We start from the raw sequence: 10,821 nt of genomic DNA, 5'->3' as shown, positions 1-10,821 counted from the left end.
AAAAGCACAGTTCAAACTCCAGTGTGAGGAATGTGTTTCATTTTCATCTCCCATGGACTGCACCAGGATTTAAACCCAGGACCTTTGCATTGAAAGGCAGCAACCCTGTCCACCACACCACAGGGCAACTCTTCAGTGGTTGCCTCTTTAGGTTTTTCCATTTCACATGTTTTTTAGTAGTTTGAAAGCATAGCTCACACACATTATGGACACTTTTTTTTTTCCATCTAACATTTGAAAACCTTAGTAGGATTTGAACCAGGAACCATCAGACTGCAATGCAGCAGTCATATCCATCACACCACGGAGCTGCTTAGCAGTGGATGTTTTTTTTATATTTTCATTCCCAAATTTTGTTGGCATTGTAAAAAAGCTGAACCACATTGTGAGGAAACAGTTTCTTTTCGATCTCACATGAAGCCCTTAGTGGGATTTGAACCCTGCAGAAATGTTCTTTTGCCCTTCGGTTTGTTCACAATCATCCCCACTGATCCTCCAGAAGAATGTGCCCTGCGTTATCTGACGTGGTGTTTCTGTTTGTGTACTTTTAGACAGTTGTATTTTTTCTCCTGCAGATTCAGCATGCAGCGTGTGAAGTCAGGCAGGATCAGACATGGCTCCTGTTAGCCTCGCCCGTACCTATGATTGAATCGATAATCCCTCTCTCTGCAGCAGAGTTTGAGAAGAAAGAAAAATCTCTTTTAATATTCCTTTTTTTATTCTACTAACTCTCACTAATACAGCCACAAACAGACTCATGTGTTTAAAAAGTTAAACTCTTGCTCGTGTTTAAAGTCTACAAAGACTCAGTGTGAATCCTGAGGTCACACAGCAGCCATCTTCTTGGCCCTGCGAGCAGCTCCAGACTTCCTCCTAGATTTTGGTTTGAAGGCGGGACGCTGGGGGCCTTTTTTCCCTCGAGCCTTGCCTTTGAAACGTTTACTGAAGAGAGACAGAAGAAGAGTAAAGACTTCTTTCTTCTGTTTGATGATGTGAAGATAGTTAACACATGGCAGGACTCTGAGCTCACCTGTTGGTTCTGTGCTGGTCTTTGACAGGACACGCTTTACGTTTGTGCTCCAGGCTGCCGCAGTTAAAGCAGCCCTGCTTCCCCTGACCCGACCCACAGGGGTGATCCGGGAGGGCACAGCGGCTACACGCCTCACAGTGTCTCCAGGCTGAGAGGGAAGAAAAGCAAACGTTAAATACATCATGACATTTAACCACACGAACCTTCATCACTTCCCTGTGTGTCTGTTGTGACTGTGTGTGTTTACGTACATGGTTTGACACATTTCTCACACGCTGAGCAGTGCTTCCACTCTCGACCATCCTGTAAGCAGTCACAGAGGAAACAGGAGTAGTTAGGTTTGACTTCTTCTTTAGTTATAAAGTGTTTGGTTGTGATTTCTTACCTTTGATGGGCACACGTTGCATTTAGCACAGTGTCTGTTTAGAGACCAGACGAACCTCTGACACATGGAGCAAAATCTAACAGGAGGAGAAGGAGACACAGAAGCTTTAAACACAGCGAAGGGTTTAAAGTGCATGGTTCAGGCGTAAAGGGCGCATTCTAGTTAACGGTGCACAGTCTGAACACAAAGTGAGGCGTGGGGTGCAAAGCAAATTGGATTAAGTTGCTTGATTATTCAGAGCTGTATTGTGGGAACGTCTTCTCTCGTTCCCTGTAAGAGCCAGGTGCTCCTGCAGTAAGAGATGGATCAACCTTTTTACAACTTTAACTCTACTTTCATTGAGCACCTGAACATGCAGAGCACACAGAGGTCACTGTGAGAGTTAAGTTAAACAGAAATAATCCATCTAGATGGCAGAAACCATCCGGGACTTCCCAAATTAACAGAAGTGCAGATTTACACACGGGGCACAGCAGTGACTCCAGACTAGGTTCTGGTTGGTCTGTGGGGCAGTCCTTTTCATCCTCGAGACGAAACTGTACGTAGGGTGTACCATGAGGACCCTGAGACTCTAACGTTGAACTTCCACCAGATCCGCTGCGGTCCGGCGCTGTGCTCTCTCGTAGCACGGAGCAAGACCGCGCGACAACTGGAGTTATGTGACTGAGGTTTGCTGCTCTGTTGAGACTGATGCGTTGACCTGCCAGATCACAGCCGGAATGCAACATAGCGGATCCAGTGGAAGTCAACACATTGACTAGAATAGAAACCTATCAGATCCGGTGCTGTGACGGAGCGGAGACGGACCAGACACGGATCTGGTGGAGAAGGGAGCAGCATTGCAGCGAAATGAGCAGGGAGAGTCTCAGACTACACTACAATCCAGTTTATGAACATTTTCAATCCCTGTGGAACATGTTTTATTACCCTTCTGTTTCAGCACGAAAAAAAAAGGGGCCAGCTTTTATGAGCGTGCTTGTACCTGTATCCTTCGTCTTTGGGCAGGACGACGGTTTTGGGTGAAATATTAGTGAAGAGCCTGACAGGAGACTGCTTCCTGCCTGTCTTCCCGTGTTTATACAGAGGATGGTTATCGTAGTCCACCTGGTTGATCAAAAACAAATTAAATATCTGAGGATCAATCTTTGTGTGCTTATCATGTCTAGCTAACAGTTAAGTACTGTCTCTGTACCTGGTAGTCCAGCATGGCAAAGGAGGGGAGGCACTCCAGGATGCGAGGCTCAAAGAAGTACGGGAAGATCCACATCATGGGCAACTCGGCGTTACCGTCGTCTGCACAAACAAAGACATGTTGACTTCAACACTCTGACTCCACAGCTGAGATCCAATGATAAAAACAAACAGCGTGGTGACACAGACCGGCACTCTGCAGCTTCCTCCACGTCTGCGAGATCAGAGAGAAACTGCTCGCTAACGGCTTCACCAGACCCCCGAACGGAGGGTCGGCCACCATCACCACCTTCTCTCCGTCGCTCTCTGTGAGGAAGGACTGCAGGACTCCACTGGACGCCTGGACAGAGACACAACAGACATGTCTGAACTGAACCTTTATTAAAGACATGACATACTGTACAGCGGAGTTTTAACCCTTACCTCTCCGTCGAAGAAGTGGTGGTTGAACATGTTGTAGTGACAGAATTCATCCTGGCTGTAGAACTGAGCGTACCTGAAACACCAGGAAGAAGAACGAGATGTTAAAACCTTCATTATAGAGGAAGTCCTCTTAAACTTTAATTCTAGGGACCTGTTTTTGGGGTCTTAATGACCAAAAGGGCAAACAGGTTTTTGCTATTCCTTCTGTCGTGTTTTGGCCTACGATTGTGTCCTTCGTGGGGGTCTTGTGGTGGGTTTTGGGGCTGCTACTGCAAGCTATCCAATCCCTGTAAGACCAAAATGAAAGCTGTGTCCTCATACCCTTGTCACTGATCCCGTTTGTGATTTTCATGGACAGGATCTCAGGGCAAAGCCAGGGGGAAGGAGGGTCTCCAGTTTGGTGGTCTCAGAATTTCATCTCTGCTTTATGCAGCTGATGTGGTTCTGTTGGCTTCTTCGAGCTGGGACATCCAGCCGGCATCTGGGCGGTTTGCTGCTTGGATGAGAGTCAGCACCTCTAATCTGAGGCCATGGTTCTCTGCCGGAAAACGGTGGATTGCTCTCTCTGGGTGTGGAGCGAGTCTTTAGCACCGAGTAAAGGAGTTTAAGTATCTCAGGGTCTTGTTCACGAGTGAGGGTACAGTGGTTCGTGAGATTGACAGGGTGATTGGTGCTGCTCCTTCACATCGAAAGGAGTCAGCGGAGGTTGTTCGGGCATTTGATAAGGATGCCTCCCTTTAGAGACCTTATGGCAGACCCAGAACTTGGTGGAGGGACTACACATCACATCTGGCATTGGAACACCTCAGGATACCCATAGACTGTATAAATAATGGACGTAGTATCCGTGATGTCACAAATCTGTTTCTGAAGTGCTGTTTTGAAGCCAATCGTTGGCGGGAGGCAGGCTTTGAGCCTCCTCACCAGCAACTATGTGTTCCTGCCTGTCAATCAAGTCAGTTATGTCCTTAAATGGGTGAAACTCGTTCTCTTAATATCTTCTGAACTGTCGCGTTAGAAAGAAATTTACCCCAATAACAGTTTTTGTCGATCGAGAAATTGGCTCTTCATATCTAAGCTGTCTTTTGAACCAGGCTGTAAACATGTTTATTTCTGCTGCAAAGATAATCTTTTTTGAATGGGTGTGTATGTGGTTTCCGGTGTTTCTGCAGCCAGCCTCAAGTGGACGCTCAATGAACTCCAGTCTTTAGCACTTCAGCATGGGCTTCATATTTTGAGACCGGAGGTTGCCGCTCGGGGATACCCTAGGATGTGCTGGAGACATTGCTGTGGAGAGGGATGTCTGGGTTGATTTGCTAGACTGCTGCGCCCAGCGACTTGACTTTGGACAGGCGGGTGAAAATGGATGTATATTTGGACAAAGGTCAAATTCGCCTGACTAAAGTACATCCACTGAAGGTTTTTTGGTTTTTGGTCACTAACAGACTCAGATTATAATTCCAAACAGTCCTTTTATTGAAGAATTGGGCTTCTAGTCTGCTGATACCATCACAGGTAACTTTCTTTGAGTGTCTGTGTGACTCTGGTGTTTTAAACTCTTAGTTTGGATCCAGATAAAATGTTTTTCTCTATGGTGGCTTTGTACAGAGCGATGACTACGCATCTTAGTCTTCAACAGGAAGCTCAGTATCTGATTGGATCGTTGCTGCAATGTCGTCAGAAAATTTCACCACAAGCTGAGCCCGTCGCTGCCAGAGAAGTGCTTCAAGTAGGCGTACTTCAGGTGTATTAAAATATTATTCTAAACCTTTTTCAGTCTGTTCTGCTGCAATTTTTATTTCTGTAATTAATTGTGACTTCAGATTTGTCAAATGAACCCCAGGTATGTTTGAATCAGCTGTTAAAGACTTGTCACTTTCACTCGAACAAACTGGAACAGATCATCTTTCCTTCTGCAAAAACTGGAGGCTGGAAAATAAGAGCAAGTCTGAACTTATCTACTGCACACATACACACTAAGCAAACACACAGCAGATCCTGAGGTGTGTATCCAGGAGACGATAGAGTGTGTGCGCATGTACATGCATGCTTGTATCACAGAGCACGCCCTCTGTGCACCTCTGCTCTGCACATTCTTTACAGAAACACAGCAGAGACACGGTGCAGAGACCTAAGGTAGGAACTGCTCAACGCTGAAGATTTAAAACTGCTAAATGAAGTTTAAGTTTGTTTATGCATGGGTTTCATTCATGCATATACGTACTGTTTCTGTTTATTACATTCATATATATCAGCTTTGTCTCTCTGGAGGGCTAAGGTTGATTTTGCACATAAAAGGGAACTCCTCTCCTACAAACATGATATCCTGGAGCTGTTTTTATGTAAATTATCAGAATCAGAATCAGAAATGCTTTATTTATCCCGGGCAAGGGAAATTCAGCTTTAAATGCTGAGGATACAACCAGCTGTGACTGTTTGAAGTTGTTTTGTTCCAGTAAGTCTGAACGGGGAAATATGAGACAAAAATCTCTGAGTCATGAAGTCAGGACAGGCTTTTTTTCAGACTTTCTAAGAACTTGAAGAACTGGTTCCTCTGCAGCCCAATTTTCTTTGGAAAATAAAAAAAGAGATGATCCTCCGAGACAGAGGTGGCATGTTTGATGAGTGTGTTGTTCTGTTCAGTCCACAGAATGGCAGAAAAAGAAATAATCCGTGCTGAAATCAAACAGTCAGCACAGTGTGGTCTCACAGCACCCTCTGCAGGCTCACACAGTGTACTGCAGGACAGGCTGAGCTTCTCTCCTCTGGACTCCAATGATGACAGAACCGTGCAGCCCTTTCCTCGCTCTCCGAAACTGAAGAAAAAGATGGCAAGCGCCGGACCGCCTTCTCAGGTAAGCCCTTGAGATCAATCTCTGAGGGGTTTATGAAAACAGATCTGACATGACAGTTTTATCTGATCTTTGCACACTGAGGATCAAAATCTAAGGGACCTAAGACGGGGATTTGACACTGCTTTGAAGGTGTGTGCCTGCACATGCCGTCTGTGACTCTGTGTTGAACTCTGCAGGAGCAGCTGGGCAGACGTTTAGAGGAGCTGCAGGCAGAGAGATCCAGAACCGAGGCTCACATCCAGTCTCTGAAGAAACGCCGGGCCGACCTCTCTGTGAGCATGAGACCAGAATCTGATCCCCTCTTTCAAACCTTTGGTTTGATTTTAAAAACCCGCCCCTCTTTGTTCTCCATGTCCCTCCTGCAGAGGAGCACTGAGGTGATGAAGCAGCAGGTGAGAGAGCGCTTCGAGAGCATGCAGTCGGTCCTGAGGCAGGACGAGCAGGCCGTCCTGGACTCTCTGGAGCTGGACCTGAGACAGACTAGGACTAGACTGGACCAGGTTCTGAAGAGCTGGAAAGAACACCAGGACCAGGTCTCTAAGAATATCAGCGGCACTCAGAGAGCGCTGAGCGAGAGTGCACAGAGAGGAGAGGAGGAGGAGAAGGTGTGACTGAAGAGCTGCTGAGTAACAGGGTGAAATAAAACATGACTGTTTCTAACCCATCTCTGTTTGTGTCTCTGCAGGGTCAGCAAGGGGGTCTGAGGTAAACCTCTGTACTGTCATATACGCACACACACATGCAGATCTGTCTCATCCTTCTCTCTCTGATATCTCAGCACGAAGAAGCCGGACGCCTCAGAGACTGAGATCCGACTAAATGAGGAGAGGTTTGAGAAGCTGTTGAAGACGTTATCGTCCATCTCCAAACAGCTGAGAGCTCAGCTGCAGAGGAAGGCTCTGCTGATAGGTATCTAGACCATAATGTCTGCTTTATGATCAATGTTTACGACAGACTGGTTCCACTTAGTTAGAAATATATCAGAGATTTGTGAGACAGATAATCCATTATACCATCTCTCATCCTCCTCCTCTTATTTTCAGATTCTTCTACCGTGATGATCGACAAGAAGACCTGCCACAGTGACATCACATTGACCTCTAATGGGCAGGGCATGTTATTCTCAGGCTCCGCCTCTCTGGCTCCAGAGCACCCCCTTCAGTTTGACAGAGTGTGCTGCGCTCTGGGTGACTCCCCTCTCGCGGCCCCTAAGAGTTACTGGGAGGTGGATGTCCGCTGCAGCTCGGCCTGGGCCGTGGGTGTGGCCTACGCCTGCCTGGAGAGGAAGGGGAGGGACAAGGGGGCGAAACTGGGCCGGAACAGGAACTCGTGGTGCTTGGAGCTGCATAATGGGCATCTCAGCGCCTGGCACAATGACCGGCACGTTGCATGTCAGGGTGTCGGGCAGACGGCGCTGCAGAGGGTTGGCGTGTGGGTGAATCAGGAGAAAGGCCGGCTGGTGTTCTATGACGCAGACAGCATGGCGGTGCTGCAGAGGTTCTCTGCCGCGGTGACGCCCGTGTTCGATCGAGCTCATCATCAGTTCACTGAGCCGCTGTACCCCGCTGTGCGCTTCCTCAAACCACCTGAACACCAAACATGGCCCAACCACGTGGAGCTCTGTCACCTCCTCAACCCCTGACTCTGCAGGGATGCCGAGGTGGAAGTGTACAGACTTCTCCGCCCATCTATGCCCCGTTAAATCAGCTTTGCAAAGAATGCATCTAAACACACACTGACCTGAAGTCGATGTCCAGCAGCAGACTCTTCATGGGCTTGTTACTCTGCTCCAGGTTCCTCACCTTGATCAGCTCCTGCAGTCTGTAACAAACAGCATCAGTCATGACTCTGTCTTCAATCACTTCTTCTTTAAACATAATAAAAACATGTTAGTGTTCAAAACTCAGACTTTCATGTCCTCTGTCTGCACACACCAGCGCTCTGAAGTCTCACCTTGATTAAAAAATAACCCTTATAATATCTTTAACCAGAATTAATCTATGTTTGAGATTTTTCCCCAAACAACGTCCTTTTTAAGTTGTATTTTTAGACATATTTTAGGGTCTGAAGGTACCCTAAATCTGCCCCACCTTGGAGTCCCCACACACAGCACCTTCCTGAACCCCAGACTGGCCAGCGTGTCCAGCAGGAAGTGCGCGCTACGGTCGGTGAACAGGTACTGGGCGTTGCTCTTCTTGTTGTCCAGAGGACGCAGCAGCAGGCTGGGCCTCCTCAGCTTGTCCACAGAGACCGAGGTGATTCTGTGAGTGGAGTGATCTTGCTGCTCCGATGGCAGGATGAGGATCTGACAGTCCTGACAGAACTTCTTCTCATCCAGTCTGAGGGAGGAGAACTTCTTGAACCTGAGGACGAAATAAAGAGATACGTCAGTGTGAAAAATGTATAAAAGTAACGCCCTGTTTGTAGACTACATGAAACATACATAGTTTTCTGTGAAAGTAGTACATTTAGTAGTGTCATTTTGACATCAAGACCATTTAAATCCAGTAAAAAGTTGACCTACTTCATGCATCAACACATTCTATTTATTCCATTTTACTTCAATTACCCGCAGTTCTTGATGCCTCAACTAATTTTCCTCATAGCTCAGAATAAAACCAGTCTCCCCATCATAATAAAGTAATTTATATCATACTCTCGGGACAACAAAGCTTCTATTATTGGGATACTTTTTGGGATAAATGTCTGGTGGTCACGACAGTGTTTGTTCTGTGTGAAACTCTGAGAATACTAGCGATGATCATCTGATGTGGTGGTATAAAGGTCAAGATCTCAAGATGGGTGCATGTCTGCAGTGGACATTTGTGGATCATAGCTAACAAAAAGAGAAGTTATTGTATGTCCTAAACTTAAAACCTTTTGGGTTAATATTTTCCAGCTGTATAGCAACAAATATAACAATCATTTGTCCCCTGACAGCCTTCCTGTAATATTGGGTTGCTCTATCTATGTCTTGACTCTTCCCTCTGTGGCGCTGCAGGCCCTGAGGTTTGGTTTGGTTGTAGAAAAAAAAAGAAGAGTTATTTTAAGGGAGTGGAAATCAGCTCCTCCTCCCAGTTATAAAAAGTGGCTGAATAATATGATTTCCTTTTTGTATCTTGAAGAAATCTGATACACAATGTCAAACACCCATTCTGAGTTTCTCAAGATTTGGGGACCCTTTGTGGAGTTTATCAAGAATGAGAGGGGTCAGTCTGGGAACTAAGTACTGTATAAGTATGTAATCTGGTTGCACCCCAAATTATATTTATATTATATTTTATTTGTGGACAATATATGGACTGACACAGTTGCACATCTTATCTCTTTTTCTGGCATTTTTTTGTCTATCTTTTTTGTGCTTGTATGTCTTCTATATGTATGTTCTTATAAATATATAAAAACCTTATAAATAAAATCTTAAAAAAAGAAGGACTAAGCCCAGTGCATAATGTTCTATTTAATGAACTGAAGCAGAAATATGTGTTTAATTATTTAAGTGAGTTTGCATTTCTGCATTCCTTCAGTAAACATTTACAAGACAATATGTGACTAACATCTCTGAGTATAAACGAGAACCTTTCAGTCACTGATACTTCCTGATACTTGAGTTAAAACAAGCCTGATGTTCAGAGGATAGTCTACTGTAATCTTCTTACCTGCTGCAGTACTGCTGCTGGGTGTATGGAGGTCTCTTTGACTGATTCTCCGCCTCTCTGGCCAAATGTCTGGCCTCAGACACCTTTCGGAAACACAAGTTTATGTCACTTTTAAATCAGGGATTAGGCTTTCTGTTTCATGTGCCAGTTTTACCTCCATCAAGCTTACCTTGTCATCCTCCCACTGGAAAAACTTGCAGTCTTTTCTGTCTCTGCAGGCTGAGCAGGCGTAAAACCTCCTGCCTGTTTCACCTCCTTTGCTGACTTTCTCAAATAGCAGGGTTGGACCTGCAGAAACAAATACACACACAGTTAGGTATATTCATAAAGTGAGTGCCAAGGTACCTTCTTAAGATGAAACCAAAACCCGATCCAAAACGTGGTGAACGCATAACCTGTACTTTTTACTACTTCCATAATTGAGATGTGTGGTGTTTTTTTTAGCAACAACATGGCTCAATAATATGACATTTCCGGGGTATTTTTGATTGATAACTACAGCAACAACATTCAGATCATACGCCGAATTCATTAACAGATCGTATTCATTCAGAAAATGTCATAATATACAAAATAGATAGATAAAATAGAACGTGATATGTGTAAAAACCCCCAGGTTACGTTATTTGGTTACGATTTTTAAATGGGATTCGTCGTTTTCCTTTAGTTCAACCTTACCATGTGGACAACACGGTGCCGTTTTGTCCCCGTCTTGAAGAATCACCTCTATTCCAAAGCTTTCCTCGTTCACCTCACTCACATCCATGTTAATATCCCCACAAAGTTAGAAAACGTACAGAACAACTTCAACATGTGACTCCTCTCCGTCAAGTGGAAGCCATGCCGTTTTCCAGTCGCGAAAATATGACGTCACATGCACGGCGTCGCAGGAAGAGCGCGTCGATCGCGGATCAAAACAGAGCCACAATCTGTTGTGTATTTATATGAGGATTATTCTGATATTAAGAGGTTTATTTTAAAACAGATCGGGTATTATCTTGTATTTGTAGTTAATGACATAATAGCAGTTTGGTTTTCTCTGTGTTTTAATCTAGATTTCATCATTTTAGAGGATTAAAAAGTAATAGTATTCATACATTCCTCTATAATTGTAGCCCTATTGTTCCATATTGGAGCCTTATTGAACACATGTGATGTAAAATGATATGGTAAAGAGTTAGAGAATATGATAATCTCAACTGCTTCTGCAGAATAATGAGATAATAAATGAAAATAGTACAAATTGTCTCAAACATGCCTTGGTATTCAAGTCATAAT

General features: G+C 44.8%; 2 protein-coding genes across 2 annotated transcripts; one reads left to right on the top strand and one right to left on the bottom strand.

The window, feature by feature from the left end:
• Positions 1-758: 758 nt before the first annotated feature.
• On the bottom strand, positions 759-10,445 carry zcchc4 (zinc finger, CCHC domain containing 4). The gene is made up of 13 exons (XM_034676535.1): positions 10,222-10,445; positions 9,713-9,831; positions 9,544-9,626; positions 7,975-8,247; positions 7,625-7,705; positions 3,030-3,102; positions 2,796-2,946; positions 2,608-2,708; positions 2,398-2,519; positions 1,416-1,491; positions 1,282-1,333; positions 1,031-1,178; positions 759-942 (listed from the first exon to the last, which is right to left on the bottom strand). The coding sequence occupies exons 1-13, from the start codon at positions 10,307-10,309 to the stop codon at positions 825-827; spliced, it is 1,485 nt and encodes a 494-aa protein (XP_034532426.1). The 5' UTR covers positions 10,310-10,445; the 3' UTR covers positions 759-824.
• si:dkey-219e21.4 (tripartite motif-containing protein 14) lies at positions 4,829-7,780 on the top strand. Its single transcript, XM_034676536.1, has 7 exons — positions 4,829-5,165; positions 5,673-5,884; positions 6,061-6,156; positions 6,250-6,489; positions 6,570-6,589; positions 6,663-6,793; positions 6,928-7,780. Exons 2-7 carry the CDS (start codon positions 5,681-5,683, stop codon positions 7,524-7,526), a joined length of 1,290 nt encoding a protein of 429 aa, XP_034532427.1. The 5' UTR covers positions 4,829-5,165; positions 5,673-5,680; the 3' UTR covers positions 7,527-7,780.
• Positions 10,446-10,821: the final 376 nt, after the last annotated feature.

Source organism: Notolabrus celidotus, chromosome 23, assembly GCF_009762535.1.
Source record: "Notolabrus celidotus isolate fNotCel1 chromosome 23, fNotCel1.pri, whole genome shotgun sequence".
NCBI lineage: Eukaryota > Metazoa > Chordata > Actinopteri > Labriformes > Labridae > Notolabrus > Notolabrus celidotus.
This window is presented reverse-complemented; position numbering and strand designations above follow the sequence as displayed.

Bases quoted from the DNA above. Each gene is read 5' to 3' on its own strand.
- si:dkey-219e21.4 (XM_034676536.1), top strand. From the start codon at position 5,681: ATGGCAGAAAAAGAAATAATCCGTGCTGAAATCAAACAGTCAGCACAG. The intron at 5,885-6,060 runs GTAAGCCCTTGA...TGAACTCTGCAG, and splicing joins GCGCCGGACCGCCTTCTCAG to GAGCAGCTGGGCAGACGTTT. The intron at 6,590-6,662 runs GTAAACCTCTGT...CTGATATCTCAG, and splicing joins GGTCAGCAAGGGGGTCTGAG to CACGAAGAAGCCGGACGCCT.
- zcchc4 (XM_034676535.1), bottom strand. From the start codon at position 10,309: ATGGATGTGAGTGAGGTGAACGAGGAAAGCTTTGGAATAGAGGTGATT. The intron at 7,706-7,974 runs GTGGGGCAGATT...TGTTTGTTACAG, and splicing joins CTGTGTGTGGGGACTCCAAG to ACTGCAGGAGCTGATCAAGG. The intron at 2,947-3,029 runs GTAAGGGTTAAA...GTCTCTGTCCAG, and splicing joins ACCACTTCTTCGACGGAGAG to GCGTCCAGTGGAGTCCTGCA.